At 37.8% G+C, this 27,530-nt stretch overlaps 1 protein-coding gene across 9 annotated transcripts in view; it reads left to right on the forward strand.

Moving 5' to 3' along the window:
* The window catches only part of mast2 (microtubule associated serine/threonine kinase 2), a 178,436-nt gene that overhangs the window by 146,594 nt on the left and 4,312 nt on the right, over positions 1-27,530 (forward strand). For 7 of the 9 annotated variants that reach the window (XR_001610180.1, XM_016284722.1, XM_016284723.1 and 4 more), the window contains 24 exons: positions 1,907-1,998; positions 7,752-7,827; positions 8,518-8,538; positions 10,135-10,213; positions 11,143-11,297; positions 14,462-14,537; positions 15,138-15,347; positions 17,799-17,900; positions 22,316-22,448; positions 22,769-22,839; positions 22,921-23,024; positions 23,191-23,399; positions 23,507-23,645; positions 23,870-24,002; positions 24,099-24,264; positions 24,598-24,699; positions 24,917-25,039; positions 25,176-25,285; positions 25,604-25,758; positions 25,885-26,177; positions 26,368-26,577; positions 26,852-27,078; positions 27,167-27,289; positions 27,371-27,507. Coding sequence is in view for 8 of the 9 variants with exons in the window: in XM_016284722.1 (XP_016140208.1) it covers positions 1,907-1,998; positions 7,752-7,827; positions 8,518-8,538; positions 10,135-10,213; positions 11,143-11,297; positions 14,462-14,537; positions 15,138-15,347; positions 17,799-17,900; positions 22,316-22,448; positions 22,769-22,839; positions 22,921-23,024; positions 23,191-23,399; positions 23,507-23,645; positions 23,870-24,002; positions 24,099-24,264; positions 24,598-24,699; positions 24,917-25,039; positions 25,176-25,285; positions 25,604-25,758; positions 25,885-26,177; positions 26,368-26,577; positions 26,852-27,078; positions 27,167-27,289; positions 27,371-27,507 (3,246 nt within the window). In the remaining variant the exon portion in view is untranslated. The remainder of the gene's footprint in view (positions 1-1,906; positions 1,999-7,751; positions 7,828-8,517; positions 8,539-10,134; positions 10,214-11,142; positions 11,298-14,461; positions 14,538-15,137; positions 15,348-17,798; positions 17,901-22,315; positions 22,449-22,768; positions 22,840-22,920; positions 23,025-23,190; positions 23,400-23,506; positions 23,646-23,869; positions 24,003-24,098; positions 24,265-24,597; positions 24,700-24,916; positions 25,040-25,175; positions 25,286-25,603; positions 25,759-25,884; positions 26,178-26,367; positions 26,578-26,851; positions 27,079-27,166; positions 27,290-27,370; positions 27,508-27,530) is intronic. The other 2 variants (XM_016284725.1, XM_016284726.1) reach the window with 2 other exon arrangements.

Consider the following 27,530-nt stretch of genomic DNA (forward strand, 5'->3'; position numbering starts at 1 on the left):
TTGCCTACAGAGCAAACAGGTCTGTGGATGATGCAGTCAACATGGGACTGCATTATGTTCTGCAACATCTAGACAGACGTTCGTGATGTTCGTGGACTTCAGCTCAGCCTTTAGCACTATCATCCCAAACCTCCTCCTGCCCAAACTAACTCAGCTCTCCGTGCCCACCTCCATCTGTCAGTGGATAAACAGCTTCCTGACAGACAGGCAGCAGCTAGTGAGGCTGGGAAAATACTCATCCAGCACCCGTATAATCAGCACTGGAGCTCCTCAGGGTTGTGTTCTCTCCCCACTGTTCTTCTCCCTGTACACCAACGACTGCACTTCTAAAGACCCCTCTGTCAAGCTCCTGAAGTTTGCAGACGACACCACACTCATCGGCCTCGTACAGGATGGTGACGAGTCTGCTTACAGTCAGGAGGTTTAAGAGCTGGCTGTCTGGTGCAGTCTCAACAACCTGGAGCTCAACACGCTCAAAACTGTGGAGATGACCGGAGGAACCCCCCTGCTCTCCCTCCACTCACCATCATGGACAGCACTGTGACTGCAGTGGAGATCCAGCACACTCCCTCTTTGAACTGTTGCCATCTGGTCGATGCTACAGAGCACTGAGCACCAGAACGACCAGACACAGGAACAGTTTCTTCCCTCAGGCCATCCATCTCATGAACACTTGACAATAACTGTGGAACACACACTATTTATTCACTCATACACTTGTTTATCTAACACACATACTCAGTCTACATTTCAATTTGCACATAATATACCTGTACATACCCTGTACATACAACTGTCTATTGTTATATACCTGTACATACAATTGTCGATTTGTATATTTTTATTCCTTATTCACTTGTTCTATTTTTTATTTATTTTTATTTTTTATTATGTGTTTTTTTTGTTCTGTCACTGTCATTCTGTTACACTGTGGAAGCTTCTGTCATGAAAACAAATTCCTCGTATGTGTAAACATACCTGGCAATAAAGCTCATTCTGATTCTGATTCATTAAAATGAGGGTTGATCATCATGACTGAAAGTAATGACTTGCCATTCAGTAACTATTCTGACTGATTCGGTGAATTTATCCGGTGAAAGATCATTACAGTTGATTCCAACCAATTTTTGTGAGCTGTTCTTTTTGATTGAGTTTTTGTTTATTTTTGAGTTTAGTCACTTAAGATATTGCCGAATAAAGACATAGTCTTGTATTTTGATGTCTTGTCTTGGCATTATTCTATGGAACACAGTCTTTTTATGTTAATTAGATTGTAGATTGTAGATTCAGCAGTGGCGTGATGTCTTGTAAAGGCTACAGCTTGCCTTTCTGATTGCTCAGCTATGTGTGCGTGTATGTCAATATTTTGCTCACATTGAATTAAGGAGCACTCATCCCTTACTTTTCACTACACTGCTCTCCGTCTTGCAATTCTGAAAGCTCAGCCGGTCATCTCTCCTCTCTGCAATGGAGCGTGAGGCTGTATTGTCCTAGCTGGAAGTCTCAAGGTTCATTTAAGCTGAGCTTTAGGTGGACGTTTTTCCCCCTGTCAGCTTGAGCTGGAGGCTTTTAGCATTTAAGCCAGAAGAAAAGAGAGCCGATATTACTGTACACTTTCAGCCTCATAAAATGAGACAGGTTTGTGTGACCTGAATTAGACAATGATCATCTGACTCCACTGCCATTTAGAGGTGATGTTCTTTCGTATTTGCTGTCTGTAATCTTTCTGAATGGGCATACTCTCAGATTCAGTATATTACAATGTCTTAACTCTGACCTGTTTTTACATTTGGCTCAATCTAAAAATCATCTTCTTAATTGTTTTTGCGCCATCTATTTAGTCATTATGCATAAATGTATGAGACAAATGATCATCCTGAATTTTGTTTTTGGTTCTTTTCTACAGCTGTCGGAGCAGCAACAGAAAGAGTTTGATAGTGACATCCAGCACCTCTCCTACTCTGCCTCGCCCCCATTCACCACTGCACGGACACCCAGGTAAAAGATATACCACTCCCTCCCCCTTATACAGGATGTGTTTAAAACCGTTTTGAGCTGTTTACCAAAAATACTTTTTTATGCATTTCATGCTCCCAATGTAAAATCTGTTCCAAACAATAGGCAGAAACATTATGCTGCCATACAAGATACTTTGATTTGCAAATTTCTTTGCAATGAGCTTAGTGGAAATAACCCAAGATGGAAGACAGAGTTGAGTAAATATCGATTAGAAATACATTTTATTTATTTAGATTATTTCAGCCACTTTTAAGGTGTCTTTTCTGTTAGGATGCTATCTTAGTAGGTAGCTGGCTATGTAGACTGTTGACATTTTACTAGACTCTGGACCAGAGGCATACAGACTGCACAGCACACACTTCACAAGTATGCTTCACATGCTGTTTGTCTTGTCGCACAAAAAAATGGAAAGCTGTGGGGCAGCTGCTCACAAAATATTATATCTTCCTAGCAACCATCACATCTCAGTTTGCCATTGAGTAATTCTAATGTGGTGCAGGGATTTCTCATCTAATTCATGGGCATTATGAATGGATTGACAGTTGACATTTTGTAATACAATTTCTCTGTATGCCTCCTTAGGGATTGGCAGATTTGTACTTTCCATCTTGTCTGAAATACGTCATTCTGAGTTTGAAAATCTTCTTATTAATCTTTCCCTGTAAAACATGAGGCATGATCAAATCCATGTGCTATACATACACACAGACTAGACTAGTGTGTATGTTAGGAGAAGATAATTTTAAGTTATCATAGAGATGAGATGAGTTATTGTCAGTTGTGTATGAAGTGGGTGCGTGCATTGTCCATGAGAGTAAGCAAACATTTTCATTTTACAGAAGCACAAATGACAGTTGCTCTAATGGGGGCATATTTGCTGTTCAATTGTCCTCTACCTGTGCATTTAAATAACATTAAATGATCATTTAAGTAGCCAATACTCTGTGGATAATAACCCCACAGTTAAAGGACCGTTATTTAGACTGTAAATCTGAAGAACTGCTGTGAAAATAAGCTAAAGAGCATTTCTAAGAAGAGTAATTACGAAATGTTTCATAAGGAAAGAATGTATGGGTGGCCAAAAGAAGCAATTAGTCACATATCAGGGTTTTGCCAAATAACATAATATTGACCCATTTGTGATGTAGGAAAGATACTTTGTGGACAGTAGAAACCAAGATATAGCTTTTTAACTGAAATTCAATACGATTTACTTGGTGAAAAATCTAATATCTAATATAGACCACAAAACACTATCTACAGTGAATTATGGTGATGGTAGTTTCATGCTTTGGGCACTAGCCATTTTATTAAAACAGAAGGAAGAATGGATGGTGCAAATTATGGGGAATCCTCTGTCCACTAATAAACTTGGAGTTTGAAGCATTTCAACATGGTAGTGACCATAAACACTAGTTATTGCTTAAGTTCAACTTGTTAACATTAGTTAATTCATTGATTATGTTATTATTAACTACAAATGAACAATACAACAATGCATTTATTTGTGTTAGTTTATGAATATACTCTTGATAATTCACATTAATATTTAACTTAACTAAATGCTTTAAAATTTTCATTGTTAGTTAATGATACCTAATGCATTAACTACTGTTAGCAAAATTAGCCTTTTTGTAAAATGTTACAGCTTACAACTTTACATTAAATACTTTCAGTATTTTGTTTAGAATATTGTATATGTAAAACATATTTTAATGTATTTTTAAATGTTTTATAATTATAAAACTAGTTTAAGTGTGTAAAAATATCAATACGATATATCAGAGATTTGTCATTCAGAAAACCAAGAGAAATGGATAATATTTTGCAAAGCACTATGTAACACTTCAGTTGTGACAGTAATGCTTTAATAAAGCTGAAGCTGGTAATAAAACACTTCATAAAAGTGCTGCTGCTCCAGTGGGTGTATCCCTTGTGTCACTTCCACATTGCCACGTGAGTTTTAATGGAAACACTGATTGTGTTGTCCCTACTGCATCAAGCAGTTTGGGAGGCATCACTTGAATCTGTGTGCTTGCAATTTTTAAATGAACAAATCTAAAATGGAATATTAACCCAAATGCGGCTTCATTTTAAGCACTTCAAAGTAGGGCTGGGCGATAATTCGATAACGATAATTATATATTATTCTTCAAAGCCATTAGCAGCATTCTAATGCGACTGCCAACAGAAGCAGCACAGAGGCTAAATTATTTCAAACTCAACTGTGCACAATCAACAGGGGGTTTGCAGTGCCACACTGCACTCATTACAGTCCGTTTCAGGAAGCTGTTTGCCAGTTTAGACACCAGCAGCAGCACAAGAATTAAATACTGCAGTACTTTGTGAGGTGTCATTATGCTTAAGACAAATGGAGAACTCACTACTACTGTGATCCTGCTGTTTGTGTAAGCATATTAGATTGATCTGTGTAAAAAAATATATATTTTTAAATAAATAAATAATAATAATAATTAATCACTGTGTGGGGGTAAAACATTTTGATCTGTTATATATTTAACCGTTTAACTGTTTTAGCAGCAGGTTTTTTTTGTCTTTTTCTTAATTTGCTGGCCTGCTACCTAGCAAAGCCTATTAACATGGTGTTTATCCAGCACCCTTTGTCTATTCAAGCTCTAAGTTTTCCTCCATATTTTTTTTTTATTATTATTAATTATTTACATTTTTTTAATTAATACATTTCATACTATTCCTTAATATGATATGTTTACTATTTTGTAATATTTATGATATTATTATTATTATTAATTCAAAGAACTTTGGACTTTCACTCTTAAATTTATTACCATTAGTATTTTAACACTTTTCAATGCAAGTGTCACAACATTTGATCTATATAGTAATTGTCTATATAGTAATTTTATTTTTTGGAACTTTCTGTATATTACTTCATATTGTGCAATATATACATTGATATGAGTCAAGGAAGGATAAATTAAGCATGCAGTTATGAAGAATGCCGAGTTAAAATGACTAAAACAATGCATGAATATCGCTGTGTTCATATTAAAGTCACATTTTTAAAAAATCTATATGTTTATTTTCCAAAATGTCAGATTCTGTGTGATTTTTCAGACTATCATCCAAAAACCTCATCCGTACCACATTCAGCTGTGGTGTGAATATAGCATGTGTGATTCAACTGGGTGCTGATTAGTTTTCTTCTCTCAGCTGTGCATTGTATGAGAAAGTGTCTGAATTTTTTAAAAATCAATATGTTTATTTTCCAAAATGTCAGATTCTGTGTGATTTTTCAGACTATCATCCAAAAACCTCATCCGTACCATATTCAGCTGTGGTGTGAATATAGCATGTGTGATTCAACTGGGTGCTGATTAGTTTTCTTCTCTCAGCTGTGCATTGTATGAGAAAGTGTCTGCATCTCTTTAGCGAACCCTTCATCCACTACAGTCTTCGTGATGAAAAATAAGCTGGTGCTTCACTGTGTAGCACACCATTGTGCCATCTCCCACTCTCTCAGTGACTGGATTCTCCTTGAAATAAATGCATCTCCGTGACAGATCCACACGGCTCCGTGTCCCAGTCCAGCTGTGCGCATCTGTTCCTACAGTCACTTCCTGACAAAGAATTATGCTCTCATTAATATTTAAGATTTGGCATAGGCCGCTTGACTAAATGCATTAATGCATGATTAATGCATGGGGGATTGTGACCCGAGCCGTTCCACACAGTCCAGATAGGAGCGCCCCATTGCTCAGATTTACTGGATTGATTGATGATACCTGTATCTATGCTCCTTAATTCACACATGACTAGCACTAGTGGTTTTTAGAAATGAATGCATCTCCGTGACAGATCCACACGGCTCCGTGTCCCAGTCCAGCTGTGCGCATCTGTTCCTACAGTCACTTCCTGACAAAGAATTATGCTCTCATTAATATTTAAGATTTGGCATAGGCCGCTTGACGAAATGCATTAATGCATGATTAATGCATGGGGGATTGTGACCCGAGCCGTTCCACACAGTCCAGATAGGAGCGCCCCATTGCTCAGATTTACTGGATTGATTGATGATACCTGTATCTGTGCTCATTAATTCACACGACTAGCAATAGTGGTTTTTAGATCACATTTTCTTCTTTTTTTTTTTAAATCTAGTAACATGACTCATAGCTGTCATGTATGCCTTAATCTATTAGCTATACTCTTTATGCATTTCATCTTAAATTGTGATGTAAAAATGTACCACACTGTGAAAAAGCCCAGGGCACACCATTGTGCCATCTCCCACTCTCTCAGTGACTGGATTCTCCTTCTCTCAGTGACTGGATTCTCCTTGAAATAAATGCATCTCCGTGACAGATCCACACGGCTCCGTGTCCCAGTCCAGCTGTGCGCATCTGTTCCTACAGTCACTTCCTGACAAAGAATTATGCTCTCATTAATATTTAAGATTTGGCATAGGCCGCTTGACTAAATGCATTAATGCATGATTAATGCATGGGGGATTGTGACCCGAGCCGTTCCACACAGTCCAGATAGGAGCGCCCCATTGCTCAGATTTACTGGATTGATTGATGATACCTGTATCTGTGCTCATTAATTCACACGACTAGCAATAGTGGTTTTTAGATCACATTTTCATCTTTTTTTTTTTTAAATCTAGTAACATGACTCATAGCTGCCATGTATGCCTTAATCTATTAGCTATACTCTTTATGCATTTCATCTTAAATTGTGATGTAAAAATGTACCACACTGTGAAAAAGCCCAGGATATGAAATCTTCTCGCCATTTAAATACCACTGGAATAGAGATAAAGAGTTAGTTCTTAGCAAAATCCCCTGAATATGAATTTGAGCTTGCATTAATCAAAAAAGTATTCTTTGCTCATGGTCTGCAAATCATTAAATAACATTCATTATGCAATATCACTCCACTTGAGGGATTTACTGGATTGATTGATGATACCTGTATCTGTGCTCATTAATTCACACGACTAGCAATAGTGGTTTTTAGATCACATTTTCTTCTTTTTTTTTTTAAATCTAGTAACATGACTCATAGCTGTCATGTATGCCTTAATCTATTAGCTATACTCTTTATGCATTTCATCTTAAATTGTGATGTAAAAATGTACCACACTGTGAAAAAGCCCAGGATATGAAATCTTCTCGCCATTTAAATACCACTGGAATAGAGATAAAGAGTTAGTTCTTAGCAAAATCCCCTGAATATGAATTTGAGCTTGCATTAATCAAAAAAGTATTCTTTGCTCATGGTCTGCAAATCATTAAATAACATTCATTATGCAATATCACTCCACTTGAGGCATTTTTGTTGGACGGCCTGTTGTCTAAAGTACTTAAACACTGTAAGTGCTTTACTCTCTAAGCTCTAATCTATTCTCAGAGAGCTGTGCAGGAGAATAGAAAAGACCGTGATCAAAGTGTGTTTTATCCCTGTACCTCTGCTCTCAATGTGGCCTACATAAGAAGCCCACTCTTCTAAAGGGTTTTGTTACCTTAAAAGGACTTTGATGCATAAAATAAATGGGAAAGATCAGCAGGAAAGAATAGGTAAGAACCTTAGGGTAATTGCTTTTTACTTATGATGGGCATAATGTGGCCTGAAGTATGAAGTCTGTGCTTATTTCAACAGTTATTTGTAACAGTCTGGGCTGATAATGGGTAGTTGAACTTGATTTTTGTAAACAATTCCCTAAATGTAACATTTTTGGTCTCTTTCAGGAAGCAGCCCATTGGACAGCCCACGTAATTTCTCTCCAAACACTGCAGGCCACTTCTCTTTTGTGCCCGCTCGCAGGTGAGTGAAGTCGAAGGTCAATCTCCCACAGTTTATTAGTTTATCTTATACAATATACAAGACATTTAATTGTAAAATATTCCACATTCTGGAGTGAGTTTTAATACAACTTTTTTACAGTCTTTTAAAATGTTTCCAAATTAAAGTTTGAGCAAGTAATACATCTTTGCTCCTTTTGCAAATATTGTTTTCATAGTTTGCTTCTCATCTGCAGGTTATTAAGCAACCCACTTTCAATCAATTTGTAATCCTTCACTGTGGCTATGAATAATGACACCAAGAATGTTAACGAGTGCATCTGAATTGGTAATTGAGCAGCAAAAGATGGTAATGCTTTAACAACTGGGAGAGAACACACAGAGCTGATGACCCCAGGATTAATTAAAAGGATTCGTTTGAATGTCAGCCATAGAGCAAGACCATTTGAGTCATTCAGTCCAAAACACTCATGGACCAACAGTGCCACCTAATGGAAACAGTACAGCACTATAATAATGCAAATGGTTTTACAGATAAGAATCCAGTCTGGGTGTATATGAATTCTGCGTCCACGTGAGCAAGAGTTTTTCACTCAAAGAGCAGTCATGAAATAGTGAGGGATGCGTTAGATTAGTTTGCGTTAGTGCAAACACACACATAGATGCCCTCACAGTAGAATCACTTTTTAATGCTTTACTCTCTTCCATACAGCCATGGACACAGGGCTGACAGGTAATAATTACCCACTTCCCTTACAACATAATTTCCTGTGTGTGCTTCCAGCATGGCTGTTTACTCCAACCATCATGTTTCCATTTCATTAGAGCTGACAGTCAGATCTGTTTAAAAACATCTCAGACAACTTCATTTATGTATCGGAAAGATAAATTATTAATCATCCCACCTCGCTCAGCTGGCTGGATACAAAAAGCTTGACTGTGTGCTTAGAACTGATATATCATCTTCAAAAATATTCCACAGATTTCTGTGCTTTGCATAAATCATTTTATTTTCCACAAAAATAAATAAATACTTTTCGCAGTTAAAAAAAGAAAAGAAAAGAAAAAAATATGGCAACATTTTGGCTATGTGTTTTCTTGTGGAATATTTTTGCATCAAAATTATTTATGATTATGTGAACTACCAATCAAAAGTTTGGTTTCTGTAAAAAATGTTTATGTTTTTGAAAGAACTAACTTATGCTCACCAAGGCTGCATTTATTTAATCAAAAATACAGTAAAACTAGTAATATTTTGAAATATTATTATAATTGTAATATTGTAGAATTTAAAATAACTGTTTTCTATTTCAGTATATTTCAAAATATAATTTATTCCTGTGATAGCTTATAGAGTTTTCAGCGGCTTACTCCAGTGGTCAGTGTCACATAATCCTTCAGAATTCATTCTAATATGCTGATTTACTGGTCATTAAACATTTATTATTATTATCAGTGTGGTAAAAAGTTGTGCTGCTTAATATTTTTGTGGAAACAGATAGTTTTTTAATTCTGTGATGGTTAAAAATAGCAAAAGAACAGCATTTATTTGAAATAGAAAACTTTTGTAACATTAAAAATGTTTTTACAGTCACTTTTAATTAATTTGATGCACCCTTGCTGAATAAAAGTATTAATTTATTTCAAAAAAGAAAGAAAGAAAGAAAATGAAAGAAGGAAAAATAAAAAAAAAATCTTCCTGACACCAAACTTTTGAACACTAATGTGTTTATTTGCTTGTTTGCTTATTTGTGATTGATATTAAAATCATTACAGTCTTGTGTATGTTTTGCGCAATGCACATTTCAGTCAGAGGTCAAACAGATTAAAGTTCCTTATTTTGTCAAAGTAAAGGGACGCTGATAGTCTGTTAAATTCCTAATGTCAGTCATCATTGGTTTATGTGCTTGAGTGATAAGTGAACGTGTTGCTGTTGTGTGATGAAAGCCATCATGCCACGTAGGGCAAATTCACACTGTGCTATTTGCATGAAAAGACTTCATATGTGTATCTGCAATAAAAGTACGTGTAAGTTCCTGTGCGGGCAGCTTAGCCGTTATTGCAGATGCTTATGGCTCTTGTATGCAAGCCTTATTGAGCTGCACAGTTGAATGTAACAATCATCATTATTGTTTATTGTTCAAATGTCAGTTATTGTGGACATTTTAATCGGTGGTGCTTTATTCTGCTCTGATCGTGAGATATTTTATCGTTGCTCGCCTGAATGTTCCTAGTGCTGCTTATTTCTACTGGTCCTGATTACTTTGAAGAATATCTGCAGTGATTTGTAAAGAACAAATTTTCACTTTTCCCTCATCCACTCTTTTAGGACGGATGGTCGTCGCTGGTCTCTCGCCTCTCTGCCATCCTCTGGCTATGGAACCAACACCCCAAGCTCAACAGTCTCGGTGAGTGTCTGTGTGTGTTTATGCTCATGTTCTTTCTGTAGTCCCTCTGTGATGTATCAACCCCCAGATATATGCATCACTGTTTGGTATTGCATTTGATTCCAAGCCTTAACTTACCCAGAAGTTTTATCCTATTGACCCTACAGTGGGATAAACTCTAGGTACAAAGCAGCTCCCTTTAGCCTGAAGTGAAGCCAGTGGCTTCATGTCAGTGCATTCACTTCAAAAGAGTTCTGTCCCCGAAAATTGACTGTAACTCAGTCTGGCTGTTGCTTTCATTGGGGAATCAGCTCAAACCTCACAAGCCCCATTCTCTGCAGAAAGATAAAAAGACATTTTCTTGTTTAGGCCAAATGTTTATACTAAAGGCTGCAGAGCTTTTATTCAACTCTAAACAAAAGGGGGAAAAATCTACTGATTAAGAACAAATGTCATTTTTTAATTGGGTGAAGCTCACAAAAACGGAAATAAGAAATTATATTATAAAGAAAATGGAGCCTATTGTTATGGTCATTGAGATTTTTTACAATGTGACATTAATGGCAATTATCATTATGTATTATAGGAATGAGAATGATTTTTTATTTTATAGTATTAAATTAATAAGAAGTTAAATAATGTCACAATGCAAAAAGGCTTAATGGTCCTCAAATTAGGCTTCACTTTCTTTATGCAAAATATAATTCGTAACTTATAAATTGAAAATTAAATTTTATATATATATATATATATATTTATTACTGTAGCTAAATAAGTCTTTTATTTTCAGTATTTTTTGCATTTGGCCTGAAAGTTTTTAGGAAAATTTTCTTGCCAAGAGCCAAATTAACAATCAACAACATTATGCCAACAAAGGCAGCTGATTGACAGTCGGGCAGCCTATGCAATGCCTTCTATCCTTGTAATCCCTCCCTCTCTGCTTCTCACAGTCATCATGTTCATCTCAGGAGAAGCTGCACCAGTTGCCCTTCCAGCCCACTGCAGATGAGCTGCATTTCCTCACCAAACACTTCAGCTCGGAGAGCATCACGGATGAGGATGGGAGAAGATCTCCAGCCATGCGGCCACGCTCCCGCAGTCTCAGGTACAGTTACTTACAGATTCCCATTTCACAGCAATCAAAAGTTGCCCTTCAAGTGAACATGATTTTGTGAGTCTGTGATGTCAGCTGGGCCCTTCTGGCTCTCACTCTTAAAGGCCAAGTCTTGAGCTCTGACAGGAAACTACCACACCTCATTCTTTGACTCCTCCAAGGTAGCACACGTTATTCAGCCTGTGTGCCCTTCACATTGATGCATCTTCGCTCCTCTGCCTTCACACTTATTAACTACTATTGCTTCTCTCTGCCTGTCAATGTGTATCCAAGTCATATTTCAAATATTTTTGTTATGAAAATAATATCTAAGAAATATGTCACGCTATCCAAAAAAATAAATCCATAAATAAAATCTGAATGGTCCTACAATAGGCTTCAAAGTCTTTGTGAAATATAAAATATGCATATATTTTATCTTTTGATTTTTATGTGTGACCTGGATTATTCTTATCTACTCTCGTTCACTGCAGAAGAGTTGTGTGATTACTCTAGTAGTCACTCACACTTCTGCCCAGGACCTGACAGACTGAATCATTTCTTCCTCAGCGCTAAGAAAGAGACCTCCTTTATGAGCTTCTTATCTGTAAACACATCTCTCTTCCTCTCTGGCTCTTTCTCTCTTTCTGTTAAGATGACTTATTCAGGAAACACTGGCCTTGCCTCTTTTAGTATCTAGACACACTCAGCAGGGGGTTCAGCACTCCAGAATTAGATCCATAAATATTGGATGAAGTAGTGTGGTTTGCTGTTGCCACAGATTACATCTTCCCAGGATTATTCATTTCTACTGTTGAAAGAAGGGAGAGAAGGATGAAACGACTGGATGGAGGGGGAGATTAGATAGAACTGGTTAATTAGAGATGAGGAAATGGAGCAGTATTATGCTAATTTCACGCCGCGGACAACAGACATGCAGAGAAAATTAACGTGCAGTTAATCACATGCAGTGGTCATTCACAGTTCTCCATCATTCTTTCTCTTTACATCTTTCAACTCACTCAAACACGCACTCAAGGAGTAATGAGCTCAACGTACAGTGGTCACCATCCATCATCCATATGTCAAGTGATTTGGTAGCAGTAGCCGGAGATTAGAATATTATTTTAATAAAGAACTCAGTGACAGAATACATTGGACAGTTTCTGGGTTCCTTCTGGCTAGCCAAGCCATATTTTTTTCTTTAAATTAATATGTTAATTCTGATTAAACTTTCACGAAATGTAAAATCAGAATGTGTCTGAAATGACTACGGTGGTGCATGTGGCTTTGTTGGTGATGTCATCCAATTGTGTGTGTGTTTGTGTTTGTGCAGACTGTCACACCAATTAACTAGCTGATTTACCTGGTTCCCAGCTCCTCTGAGGGATTTAGAGGTCATTTCTGTGCTCAACTGTGACACATTTACACACTCTCTTCCCCTCCTCTGTCTCTCTCTCTCTCTCTCTGGCAGTCCTTTCCTTTGTTTGCCTTTTGTTCCATGTGATAGTATCTATCTCAGTCTTCACATACTTTTCAGAAAACTTTCAATTTTTTAGTTTATAAAGAAAGTATGAGAGGTGATTGCTTGTACAAAAATCAACACTATGATGTTGATAAAGAAATTCTCATCCAATAATTATGCTCTGTATGTATGTGTATGTATGAATACAATACAGACATAATGCACTACCGCGCTACAAAAGATATATTAGAAGATAAATGAAGATATTTTTGATCAAAGACTTGCAGCCTTGGTGAGTGTAACAGACTTCTTTCAAAAAAATGTACTGACATGGAAGTGCATTTTGCACTTCAGAATCTTTATGGAAGTAGTAGGTGATTCGGATATTGTCCGCTTCCAGTTTTGAGAATGCTGAATATTCAGACATACTACATCTGACATTTTATAGACTGCTTTTTGTGTACAATATATTAGGGCATGGGCATATTCGGACACAAAAATCTAAATTCCTTGGAAAAGTAAGAACATGGCTACCATTAAAAAGCTGTAACAGATTATGTAGGTATGTCAAAGTTTCATACTTAGAGTTGGGAATTTGTTCAAATATTGTTCCGCTCCTTTTGTACTTCTATTTCTCTTTTTATACTTTCTAACATATGTGAACACTCTTTATTCTTTTGCCCCTTAACAATAAGAATAGCTGTCCTTTCCTCGGTTATATCCGGTATGTTCCTGCACAGAACATATACAGTACATCTATTTCAGTTAAATCCATTTGGTTTAAAACGATAATGAGAACCTTTTTAAAAGGTCATTTCTCAAAAACATGATTATTTTTGGGGCTGCAAGGACATATCTGCGTCCATCAGAGAAAAATAATTGCATTCACTAATTATCATCTGTCTAAATGCAGAATGTTATTATGCCGCAGGAAGTTCACTTTGATTCTTTGCACGCACTAAATTCTTTATTTAATAAGAGGATTGCTCTAAGGCATTTTCTTTCTTTCATTTTCCCTTGTCTTTTCTCTCTACCTCACTCAGCAGGAGAAATTTTCTTAGTGTGATTGTTAATGCAGCTCCCTTCAACTGCAAATCAATCTCTGTCAGACTTAACCTTTGGATCGTAATTTTTGATTGAAATGGCTCTCAAGTAAGTTGAAGATTTGACTAGAATATTTCTCCCGTCTCTTATTGTTACTGACATAGCTGTAAATGAGCCAATTTAGTGTGTAAGTGTGTGTGTTGGCGCATTTCTCAACAGCACCCTGGAGGTTGATCAAATGTGCTATGGTTAGTATGTTTTCATTCAATCTGGAGGTCTAATAGGGAGCGCAAGCCTTCGATTGATGACTTACAGCATTACCTCATCCTTGAGGTCACATGACCTGCTTACCTTTACTAACAGGAGTGACTCATGCGGTCCTAGCTGCATCTGTAATCTGTGTCCCTGCTGTATCTCTCAGTATTCCCTGTGGAGCGTTTCTAATTAAAGATGCTACTTTGACATGAATGGATATGTCTGAAAATACAGGTGCTCCAGTCTATCATCCACATTAGATTATAGGTATAGGCCACCAAGCAACATCTGCTTGAAGGAAGAGGGACATTGTGGTTGAAAACATATGATTGGTTAAAAAAAGATGAATGGCTAAGTCCCATTTTTTTATTTCTTTCTTCACTTATTTTTGTTTCTTTATTCTCGTCTTCAGCCCTGGACGCTCACCCATATCATTTGACCATGAGATCGTCATGATGAACCATGTCTACAAGGAGCGTTTCCCTAAGGTGGGGTCTAAAACTGATGAACTTGCACAACTCAAGGACACTGGATAAGTCTCATTTTCACACAATAAAGTACTTTTTTGACATGGCATTGCTAGAGCATCAATACACATTGAAAAGAAAAGAGAGAAAAATTATTTATTATTAATAATAAGGTACCAGAATGTTAATAGTTAATGTTATCTGTATATAATATAAATTTATAAACAATAATAATAGTAACAATAATTATAAATAAATAAAATATACATTAAAAATAAATAAACACAATGTTTAAAATTAATTAAAATAAATAAAAACGGCAAGACAATAATTAGCATCAATGTGTACAGACAATAAATAATAGAAATGATAAATAAATAACTCTGTTGCTTGATATCTGTAAAAAAACTAAATCATTTTTTTTTAATCATTGCCTATATGCATAATATAAAAATAAATCAGACTTGCTTTATTTTTTAAATACAAGTTTGACATTTTTGTAAAAAATGTGTGTTTGAATAAATGTACAGTAACACATTGTGGATGGCTGGATACCTCTCTTTCTCCATGGCTTGGCCTTTGTTTCAACCCAGCCCTTACCAGGACCCTTCTGTCCCACAGGCTACTGCTCAGATGGAGGAACGGCTGGCTGATTTAATATCCTCCTCAGCTCCTGACAAAGTCATGCCTTTAGCTGATGGCGTCCTGAGCTTCATCCACCACCAGGTCATAGAATTGTCTCGGGACTGCCTGGACAAATCCCGTGAGGGTCTCATCACCTCCCGCTACTTCTACGAACTACAGGAGAACTTTGAGAAGCTACACCAAGATGTGAGTATGCAAAGATTACAGAGTACTACAGAGTATGTAGGAAGTTGTCGGCATTTATTTCAAAGGTATTAACTCCTTGTCATGCAAGGTCTTTCTTGTGGATCCCTAAACATAAATCCATGTCAGCCAAAGTGGTGATGTCATCACATCAGGGAAGAGGTCATCTCTGGACAGCTGGGCTGTCATAAACAACTCGTGTGATTTTGGTTCCCTGACGATCATTCGATCCCTTTCTTCTGTTGGGTCTGCGGTCACCTGTCACATCTGCATTAGTCAGGATACAGGTTGCTGATGTCTTGATTAGCTTAGTCACAATACCACAGGGGCAGCGTTATGACTCCCAGAGGTCCCATTCCAAGTCCACAAATCATGTGTGCAGGAATGTACCAGAGTGTGTGTTTGTTGTGTAGGGTTGGAATGGGGGGGAGTGCAGCACCTTCCTGATTTTAATTTCACACTCCAGTAACCACCACTGGTGACGGATGAGTATCCCAGGCACCCAAGAGGAGGGTGCAGGGAGAGAGAGAAAGGGAGGGAGTGAGAATGGAAGGAGGGATCAGGTCAGGTTTTCCCCTCTTTCGGTTGGTAGTCCATAACCATCTCGTTGCTGTTGCCTGCCAGAATCGAAAATGTGCACATTGTGATCTCATGCATTCGCCGAGCTATTGCCGCATCCATACTTGGCATTCAGGCGAGTATGGATGACATCATTCAGCCCGTGCTAATTGGCTGATTTAGTTTGGGAGCCGATGGTGACAGGTGGGCCAGACGGGGATCGTGGTATAAACCGCATCTTCAGCAGGTGTGCTCAGAAAAGCATTCCCGACTTCTCCGTTTAATGCTTCCTCACTCGCTCTGAGGATGTCCTGCGTTTCGTGGCAGAGGCGGCTGGAGGAAGAGGAGGTTCTTCAGCAGATTTTAGAGCGCTGGGAGCAGAGCACGCTCAGAAACCATGTGGATCTAACAGTTGAGTTCCTGATTGTTTTTGCTTTGCAGAGTTGCATTGAGTCAAGGTCATAGTCTGATAGATGCTGTTTTATGCTGTTAAATTGTGGACACACCAGTGGTATGACAATTTAACTCTCAAAATATGGACTATAACTAGACTATTTTTATGCCTGATAATTCACCTTCTATTGTTTACTTTAATCAAATAGTGAATTGTAGAACGTTTTTAAAATATTTGTCAGAGTATAGTATATGACACCTAAAACAGAATTTAGTCCATAATATAAGGGATGCACTGTTCTTAACATTCTGAGTGATACCAACAATATAATACAAATTTTTATTATATGACAGTGATTATAATTCTACACTATTTTGTATTGAAACTAATAATAATAATAATTAAAAAAATATATAAAATGTACAATTAAATGTCTGACAATATATATTTAATATTGACCAATACTAATAAATTAAAACAAAATCACTAATATTGGCTCATAACTGATATGGTACAGGTATATCTTGCACAGTTCCATTCATCTTGTCTTTTTCTTTTTTTTTTCTATAAGGCCTTTCGCTATTGACCTGCATTTTTCTTTGTCCTCGTTTATAGGCTTTATTTATTAAATTGGACATTTGTCTTAAGGTCAGACTAGTTTTACCTTTTTAAATGATCAGTCTATATCATTCAGTCTCCCATGGTTGCATCATTAAAAACCACAGGAGCCAATCTCAAGGCCGGGTCACTTAAGTGACCTGGCTATCACCATGACGTCTGGCCCTAGAGGAATCCTGAGGATCTTCTATCGACCTTATGTACGCTTGACCTTATTGACCTTATGTATAGCTGAGTATAGAGCATCTAATTTAATCTAGTTGTAGGTGTGCTAAACCAAATCACTCCCTCATCCCATGTCTCTCACTGCTGTTACTTGTCTGTCTACAGTGTATTTACTCAGTGTAGAGGCCCTTTATTATCCTGAGTGTGTGCGATTCACTGGCAGTTTCATTACCTGTATAAATAATTCAGAGGCTGATTAGACATCCCCTGAGGTGGCTGTGCTGTCTGTCAGAGATGGCTCTATTACTGTCAGCCAACCATCTACTCTGAACGGCTCTTCTCTATTCTATTGATGAACTCTCTCCTTTCTACTCCTTTTACACTGTTCCTTTTTATGTACTCTTTTTGTACACTTCATTTAACTATCCCAGTATCCCTCATTGTAGTGCTTTGAGTGTCAAAAATCTCGACTGATATTGCTTCTGATATCAGCTTCTTGCTCATTCGTCACTGTGAAAGTGGAAGGTCAAGTTAAGAACATTACATTTAGGATACAATATTCCACCCAGTGTGCTTTAATTTGTATTACGCTTATTTTGACAAATGTAGATAGATCATTAAGGTATTCAATTCATAAAGTACACAGATACATACTGACTACTGTGATTAGTATGTTAGTATGCTATTTCAAATCTATTGTTTTCTCTGTTTGTTGCTAGGCTCATGAGCGTTCAGAAAGTGGGGAGGTGACATTTGTCACCCAGCTGGTTAAAAAACTGATGATAATCATCGCCCGACCCGCTCGTCTGCTGGAGTGTTTGGTAAGCACTGATAATTTAAGGGACTCTAATCTGGACATTATTTGTACTGAGGCTTCAGTGCAAACTGCTTTTCCATAGTAAATGAAGCACATGCTTAGTACCATATAATTAAAAAGCTAGATTTACCTGGAGGAGATGTGCATGTTGAATCAAGGCCACATTGTAAACCTTCAAAATCCACAGTGATTTGACACCAGACATTATGGAACACGTAAACACAAAAGCTGACTTCCACACAAAACTACAGGGCTCCATGTCTTTGGCCACATGTGTATTTTGAGTAATCTTGTGTGTTCAGTAGTATGACAACATACAGTACAGCTCAGCACTGATGGAGAACCAGCAGCTGAGAGAGCAATGAGCTGTTAACCTTTTCTGCTTCATGTGTGCACAATGCATCACAAATATCTCAGTGTGGCACCTGGAGACATACCTGCCTCAATAAGCACACAAAAAATATTCTGAACTGTTCATTAAGTTAATGACAGTAATATTAGCCCTTGATGGGCCTTTTGTTTGTTTGTTTGGCTCTTATTTTTTCTGTTCTTTAATTTTTAAATGATAGTTTGTTAAAACACAGCATATGTGGCATTATTTCATCTTTTTGTGTGAATGACCCTGAATAAGAAGACCTTTTAGCCTGTTACAAAATGTTGATAAAGTAAAGATGAATGAATATAATGAATCCTATGAATATAATGATTATAAATATTTGACTGGAACTAGGATTAAAGAAACAAGTAATATCATAATTAAAAATTTTTGTCTGAAGTATTTGATGTTTGATCTATTCTGGACAGCATCAAAAATGTAAAAAAATATGTTATATGTTATAGAGCAGGGGTCGGGAACCTATGGCTCGCGAGCCACACCTGGCTCTTTTACAAAAAGCATGTGGCTCGCCAGATCTCTCACCCTTTACCAACAAATGATCTATTAAAAAATTATACATCACTAGAGATCAGCAATTCATTGGTTGTAGAGACTACATAAACTGATAAAATGTTTAAAATAATAATAAATGTTTTTGTACCGAAAAGTGCACGTTCAGTGCTGTTCGCGAGAGTCATAACAGCAAACTGATAACGTAGAGCTAATAAACTCAGATTCAAGCTGCTACGTAGCTTGTTTGTAGTAATAGCGAAAAGAAAGATTTTTTTGAACATCAGGAAAAAGTGTAAAAGTATGTTTAAAAAAAAAAAAAAGTGACAGTACTGAAACATACTTTGTTTTATAGAAAATGGTGTTCTCCTGTGCCAAGAGCCGAGTGGAACACGGAGAAGCATAGACTTTGGCCCTGTCCCAAATGGCACCCTAAACCCTCACGGTCTTCCTCTGAGTCCGCACTTTCGTGACGTAATGCCGCATTGACTGTCGGGTAAAAGTCTGCTGCGGAGCTCGCCCTAGCCCTGTCCCAAATGGAACACTTCATGTGCACTTGCTGTCTTACGGACTTACAATGGTTGCAGCGTTCGCGTGTCCGTTAAGTCCATGAGACCGTAGGGTGTCCCATTTGTCATTTTAATGTTCAGAAGGGTGCTCGCGAGTGCCCCCTTTGTGGCCGTTATGTGCCCTCGATTCGCACTTCTGCCGAGCCCACACCGGGGCGAGCTCCGCAGCAGACTTCTACCCGACAATCAAAGCGGCATTACGTCACGAAAGTGCGGACTCAGAGGAAGGCCGCGAGGGTTTAGGGTGCCATTTGGGACAGGGCCCCGGTGCGGGCTCGGCAGAAGTGCGTATCGAGGGCGCATAATGGCCACAAAGGGGGCGCCCTTTTGAATGCTAAAATGACGAATGGGACAGCCTACGGTCTCGTGGACTTAATCGACACGCGCACGTGGTGGCCATTGAGTCCGCAAGACCGAAAGTGCACATGAAGTGTTCCATTTGGGACAGGGCCTTTGTCTTTAGTGGCACCTATAATAATACACCTTTGAGGATGCCTCATGAAAAATAAACATGGTGTTACTTAAGTACTAAAATGTATTATTATTATTATTACCATGGTAAATTTGTGGTTACTGCAGTTTTAGTACAAATACTGTGGTTACTGTAATAAAACCATTGTTAATTTTTGTAAAAGGCTGCCAGGCTGTTGTTCCCCTAAAGGTGAAACTTTAGCATATTTTTTTCTGACAGATTTATTAACAGCAATTACAGAACATAACACAATCTATTTGAACTTTTAACAACCGGTTTAAATAAATTTACTTGCACAAACTAGCCAATTTAAAATAAATATTACATGTACACAAAAGTTTGGGGTCAGTAAGATTTTGTAATAGTTTTTAAGTATCATTCTCACCAAGGCTGCACTTATTTGAAAGAAAAAAAACACAGTAAAAACAGCAATATTGTGAAATATAACAATTAAAATAACTATTTTCTATTTTAATATATTTTAAAATGTAATTTAAAATGCATCTGTGATCAAAGCTGAATTTTCAGTAACAACCGGTTTAAATAAATTTACTTGCACAAACTAGCCAATTTAAAATAAATATTACATGTACACAAAAGTTTGGGGTCAGTAAGATTTTGTAATAGTTTTTAAGTATCATTCTCACCAAGGCTGCACTTATTTGAAAGAAAAAAAACACAGTAAAAACAGCAATATTGTGAAATATAACAATTAAAATAACTATTTTCTATTTTAATATATTTTAAAATGTAATTTAAAATGCACCTGTGATCAAAGCTGAATTTTCAGCATCATTACTCCAGTCTTCAGTGTCACATGATCCTTCAGAAATAATTATAATATCAATTGCTGCTCAAGAAACATTATTATTGCTACTTCATATTTGTGTGGAAACCGTGATGCATTTTTCAGAATTAATTTTTATTTATAGTAACAATGTTATGTAGGCTAATGTAATAATGTGGCAATGGTTTCTTAAGGTCTACTTATGCTTCTGATGCTTTTGGGAAACGCAGCCCTATTTAAACAAGCACTCTGAGCCATGCGTCAGCAGCGAACGCTGTCTGTGATTGATTGGTTTTGTCTTTCAGCATTTGCATGTGCTCCGATGAGCAGGAGAAATGGTTCTATCCAACACAATTATTCGCTAATATACTTAGCTTTTTTTATGCACCGAATTTCTTGATAAATAAAATTAATGGTTAAAAAATGCACTTTAGAATCAATATTTTTATGTGAGGATCGATCCTTTCGATACAACATCAGTATCGAAAGTATCAATACATAAGGATCAGTTTAGTTTAGAGGTATCGGTATCGATATCAGCGATACTGGGCTTGAAAATATCGGTGTCGGATCGAAAATAAAATAAGAGGTATTGCCCATCCCTAGCGCTTATTTGATTACAGCCCTTACTGGGGAAACTTCTATCTCTCCCGCTCTACAAGCGCCTCCTGCTGCCAGAGAATGAATTTGCATATATATGCTGCCACAAATAGAGTGCAAGTCTGTGGAAAACACCGCTTCTGTTATGAATATTATTCAAAATTTTAATTTGAATGTCGGATTGAAATGAGCATCGCTGTTATTAGAGTAGTTAATCGTTAGCATAAGTGCAGCTAACGCTAATATAATGAGCATTAGAATGACGTTTCTTTATTAACTATTTAATGCTCCTATAACGTTTATTAGGGTTAAAAAACAGTAGGACATGATGATATTTACTATTTTTACACACCAGAGGCTTTTAAATGAATTGTGAATCTAAAATATGATGATGTTGGAGAATGTACAAATGGTTAACATTGTTTGTGTCATATCCGTCAGAAAAGCAGTTCTGGGCTTTTTTTTTTAGCTAACTTAGTTATTCTTAGCTGAATAACTCTAGAAGGTTTTAAAAGCCCTTTAAAATAAATATGTACACAGTTTGGATTAAATGAAAGTATAGTCAAATTTTTTAATTTTTTTGTGTTTTGCTTTGGTACCGAAATTGTTACAGAGAACCGTGGATTTTCACTGGTATTGGTACCAAATACTGAAATTTTGGTACCGTGACAACACTAATATATATATATATATATATATATGTATATATATATATATATAGGACCATGTGTTATTTCAGTTTTTCTTTTTTAATAAATCTGCAAAAATGTCAACAATTCTGTGTTTTTCTGTCAATATGGGGTGCTGTGTGTACATTAATGAGGAAAAAAAATTAACTTAAATTATTTTAGCAAATGGGTGCAACATAACAAAGAGTGAAAAATTTAAGGGGGTCTGAATACTTTCCGTACCCACTGTATATATATATTGGCTCTTTTGGAAAAATGCTTTAACCAAAAATAAAAAAATTTGGCTCTTTGGTCAAAAAAGGTTCCCGACCCCTGTTAAAGAGTAACATTTCTAGAATAAATTAAATGATTGGTGATTGATGTCAAATTTTAATCTTCATATCATGTGAACCTCATACTCCTTGTGTATGTTGTAGGAGTTTAATCCAGAGGAGTTCTACCACCTGTTGGAGGCTGCTGAAGGTCATGCTAAAGAAGGTCAGGGCATCAAGTCTGACATCCCTCGATACATTATCAGTCAGCTGGGCCTCACCAGGGACCCCCTTGAGGGTAGGAATGCTACCTACAGTGACCTCAAAAGCATATGAACACTAAGCTATACTTAAAAATTGTATGAGATGCAAAAAAAAAAAAATCAGACTGTGGCATCTGCAGAAAATAAATGCTAGTTGGTTTGATATTTTGTTATCTAATGCATTGGCATACATTTTTAGGTGTGACATAAGTGTTCCAAAGCTTTTGGGGATTGTATGAAGCAACTCTGTTATTATTTGTTTTGCAGTACTAAATTAGGAACTACAATGACATTTATGATGTTTTTCAATGACACCTGCACACTTTCATTCCCTCTTTTTGCTCTCGCTCTCTAGAAATGGCCCAGCTGAGCAGCTATGACAGCGTTAACCCTGAAACGCCAGAGACAGAGGCAGATTCCACAGATGTGTGTAATAGAATTGAGAAGTCTTCAATGATTCTGTACAATAACATTCAACTAAGACCAAGTGTTTGTGTTCATGTGCAGAGTCGAGGAGCCACCGTACAACCACTCCAGCCTCAACCCAAAACTAAAACTCCACGTGAGGAAGACTTTGAGACCATTAAACTCATCAGTAATGGAGTCTATGGGTAAGACAACAGGATTTTACTGTCACATCAATGATAAAAAATGATAAAACCTTTGAAATTTGTCATCTATTGGCTCTCCATCACTCTTTGTCTTTAATAATTGTAGAGTTAGAAGACAGTTAAACAGTTAGAAGCTTAATAGTGATGCATACCTCTCTCCACTTAGGGCTGTGTTTCTGGTGAGGCATAAGGAGACCCGTCAGCGATTTGCCATGAAGAAGATCAACAAGCAGAACCTGATCCTGCGAAACCAGATCCAACAGGCCTTTGTGGAAAGAGATATCCTGACATTTGCAGAGAACCCTTTTGTTGTCAGTATGTTCTGTTCTTTTGAGACAAGGAGACATCTTTGCATGGTTATGGAGTATGTGGAGGGTAAGAAACACTTGTACAACTTTGGGTGACTACGTTCATGGAGGATTTCAGTATAGGATACACCACAGAGTGATGCTGTAGTTGAAAGTGTTTATGTGTGTCTGAAGGTGGAGATTGTGCCACTTTGTTGAAGCACATTGGGGCTCTGCCTGTGGACATGGTACGCATGTACTTTGCTGAGACTGTTCTAGCACTGGAATACCTTCACAATTATGGCATTGTGCACAGAGACCTCAAACCTGACAAGTAAGCACACGTAACACCAAACCACTGTGCTTGTAGTTGACTTTCTATCATTGATTTAAGGCTTTTTATTTGTCCTTTAGATTCCATCTCACTTTCAAAGAATACAAAAACATGCTTGATAACAGATCAGTTGGCTTTGGTTTAGACAGCAATTTTTTTAGATGGATGGATGGCCTTTTTATATTCACTGATGTCAGAATAAAGAATGGCCTGTTTTTCAACAGTCTGCTGATTACATCAATGGGACACATCAAACTGACAGACTTTGGCCTGTCCAAGATTGGTTTAATGAGCTTAACAACCAATCTATATGAGGGCCACATTGAAAAAGATGCCCGTGAATTTCTGGACAAACAGGTACAGAAACTTTGTATTTTGTCTCTTGCATTTGTTGTTTATTTATTTATTTATTTTTGTTAATAAAAGGATACTCTTTCTTTCTCTCTCCATCAGGTGTGTGGTACTCCTGAATACATAGCTCCTGAAGTCATTCTGAGGCAGGGCTATGGAAAGCCAGTGGACTGGTGGGCCATGGGAGTTATCTTGTATGAGTTTCTCGTGGGATGTGCTCCCTTCTTTGGGGATACGCCTGAGGAGCTGTTTGGACAAGTCATCAGTGGTTAGTGTCTAGAAGAAAGTGCAAAAAACAGTATTTTCTTAAAAATTTCATGATGAGAAACATTGCATACATTATACAAACATGAGTGCCCAAACTTTTGACTGGTATGTTATGTGATGTCAATTATCATTATTAGTCTTACTTTCCTAATCAGTGATAATCTTCTTTACTGGTCAGTAATTAATTTTGAAAAACTTAAGACTCCTAAAATCAGCCTATTCTTGTGTCATCTGTCTAAGATATAAAAATTCTCTGAAATCTGACCTGTGAACCTAATTCTGATGTTGTTGAGAGTCCTTCCAGAAATATGATTCTGTATGTGTGGTTCAATAGATGAGATAATCTGGCCAGAAGGTGATGAAGCTTTGCCTCCAGATGCTCAAGATCTCATCTCCAAACTACTGCGGCAAAACCCTCTGGAGCGTCTGGGAACAGGTCCTCTAGCGCACAAACTCACACTTACTTGCACAGACTGACTTGATCTATTCCCTGGTTTAGTCTTAAGAGGAGTGACTTGACTGATCTGCTGAGATTAATAGTGTATGAATAAACCTGAACAGAAAATCTTAAGAAGACTTTTTCTTTAATGTTATCCTATATCTCTGTTTTTTGAGAAATATTTGAAGAGATCTTCTCTTTCCCTGTCACACAGGGAGTGCGTTTGAGGTGAAACAGCACCGTTTTTTTACTGATCTGGACTGGAACAGTCTCCTGAGGCAGAAGGCAGAGTTCATTCCTCAGCTGGAGTCGGAGGATGACACTAGCTACTTTGACAGTACGTGTTCAGGCAGCAGGGACTGTAGTGAAATTTATAACAAGATACTTTATTCTCTACCTGCAATACAGATGCACACCACATGGGCCTACATTATCTAAAGCACAATTTGAAATCTCTTTCTTCGACCCGCTAGCACGCTCAGATCGGTATCATCACGTGGACTCGGAGGAAGAGGATGACACAAATGATGATGACCATCTGGAGATCCGTCAGTTCTCCTCCTGTTCACCACGATTCAGCAAGGTGTGAAGTAACACATGCTAACACTCTTAACGACAGCAAAAACAATGATATAAGACATTCAATTAATAGTTTATGTATTAATAATACACAAAATAAATAATTATGCCAAGTAGTATACAGTAGTTCAAAGCAGGGTGAAGTATAATAGGGCATATGGATAGCATATATAGGATAGCAAAATAGAAGTTGTAATTATAAAGACATGGTATCAGTTCTGCTTAATTTTAAGTTTAATCTAGTGTCCTCAGCAGTTTATACTCTTTATAACTTAATCTGTCTTATTCTCTCCATCACTCCCTGTCGGTCTCTCTTTTTTAGGTGTATAGTAGTATGGAGCGTCTTTCCTTGCATGAGGAGAAGCGCACCCCTCCTCCCACTAAACGCAGTCTGAGTGAAGAGGGAGGAGAGCGTATCAACAGTCTCAGTGGCCTAAAGTCTCGAGATCGGAGCTGGCTGGTGGGCTCACCTGAGATGTGAGTGAAACACCTGAAGTTATTCTGATAAATAAATCATAGTTTTCATAGTCAGATATTTCTGAAAAATATACAGCTATGTTTGTTCAACATGGTGTAAGGAACTGGTCATTTGGTCTTTTGTAGCCTAAGGAAGCGACTCTCTGTTTCTGAGTCATCTCACACCGAGAGCGACTCCAGCCCGCCTCTGACCGTACGTCGCCGCTGCTGCTCGGCCATCATTGAAATGCCTCGATTCGCCATTTCCAGCGAAGAGGATGGCGGTGTGGGGGGCAGGAAGACCCATGTGAGGGGACCTCGGGGGGAAGATCTGCCTCAGGCCATACCAGAGCTCCCTGTGGAGAGAGAGCTCAGACTGGATGAATCGCCAACCACACCAGGCTCCACTTCCAGACAGATCAGCCGTTCCACACTCACACGTCAGTCTTGTGGAATTATTCTGGGGACTAGTACTTTCAAATGTTAAAAATATTTTTAAGACTATGTATTATTAAGGCCCTAGACTAAATGAATGGGATTTATGATTTCAAATAACAACATATTGATCCATTCTGAGAGTTTGCCATTTCCTGTAGACATATCTATAATTTTTCGTATGTGTGATTTCAGCTGGTGGTTCTGGTGATGTGTTGGATCGAGCTTCTCGCTACAGTGCTGAAGGATCTGAAAACTCCACTCCTAAAGCCATCAGTGATTTAGCAGCTCGTAGAGCTCGCCACAGACTGCTGTCAGGAGATATGGAGAAACACACGTCACGCCCACTTAACAAAGTCATCAAGTCCGCTTCAGCAACTACACTTTCACTCATGATCCCTGCTGGTAAGTAAAAATAATTGATCATCATGATTTTGCCATGCAAGACTTGTTCTTTTGTTGGTCCTTAAACAATAGGATGATATGACGATAGGTTAACAATCCTAATTCTTTTGCAATGCTTATGATTTGTTAATAAAAATATTGTGCCAGGACGAACATGGACCATGTCTTACTAGTCACTTTATTGTATTGGCTGTCTCTATCTTTTGAAAGAAATGTATGTGGCAGTCTATCATACTTTAACTGAGGTGCAATTTATTTTTTTCTTGTTTTTCAGATCACCATGGTGCCTCTCCTTTGGCCAGTCCGATGTCCCCTCATTCTCTCTCGTCCAACCCCTCATCACGTGACTCCTCGCCTAGCCGAGACCTCTCCCCAGCCATCTGCAGTGTCAAACCCGCCATAGTCATTCACCGAGCCGGCAAGAAATATGGTTTCACCCTGCGTGCCATCAGGGTTTACATGGGAGACACAGACATTTATACTGTGCACCACATGGTCTGGGTGAGTACGGCAGATCCAGTTATTCTCCATGATACAGTTAGACTGCACCAATTTGTGGTTTTGAGTGCTCTAACATATGGCTTTGCAGCACGTGGAGGATGGGGGACCTGCTCATGAGGCTGGACTGAGAGAAGGAGATCTCATCACACATGTTAATGGAGAGCCTGTCCATGGACTCGTGCACACAGACGTTGTAGAGCTCATTCTCAAAGTACGTCGACAGCTACAATCTGATGAGCATTATTGCTTTAGAAATGATTGATATTCAGGTTAATTTCTTTTTATGTTGCAGAGTGGCAGTAAGGTGTCCATTTCTGCTACGCCCTTTGAGAATACATCTATTAAGGTTGGCCCTGCACGCAAAACCAGCTACAAGTCCAAAATGGCCCGGCGCAACAAAAGAACCAAAACCAGAGAAGGACAAGATAGGTGAAGTTTAACATTTACCATGA

The sequence above is a fragment of the Sinocyclocheilus grahami genome, unplaced genomic scaffold (genome assembly GCF_001515645.1).
Source record: "Sinocyclocheilus grahami isolate Dianchi unplaced genomic scaffold, SAMN03320097.WGS_v1.1 scaffold187.1, whole genome shotgun sequence".
Lineage (NCBI taxonomy): Eukaryota > Metazoa > Chordata > Actinopteri > Cypriniformes > Cyprinidae > Sinocyclocheilus > Sinocyclocheilus grahami.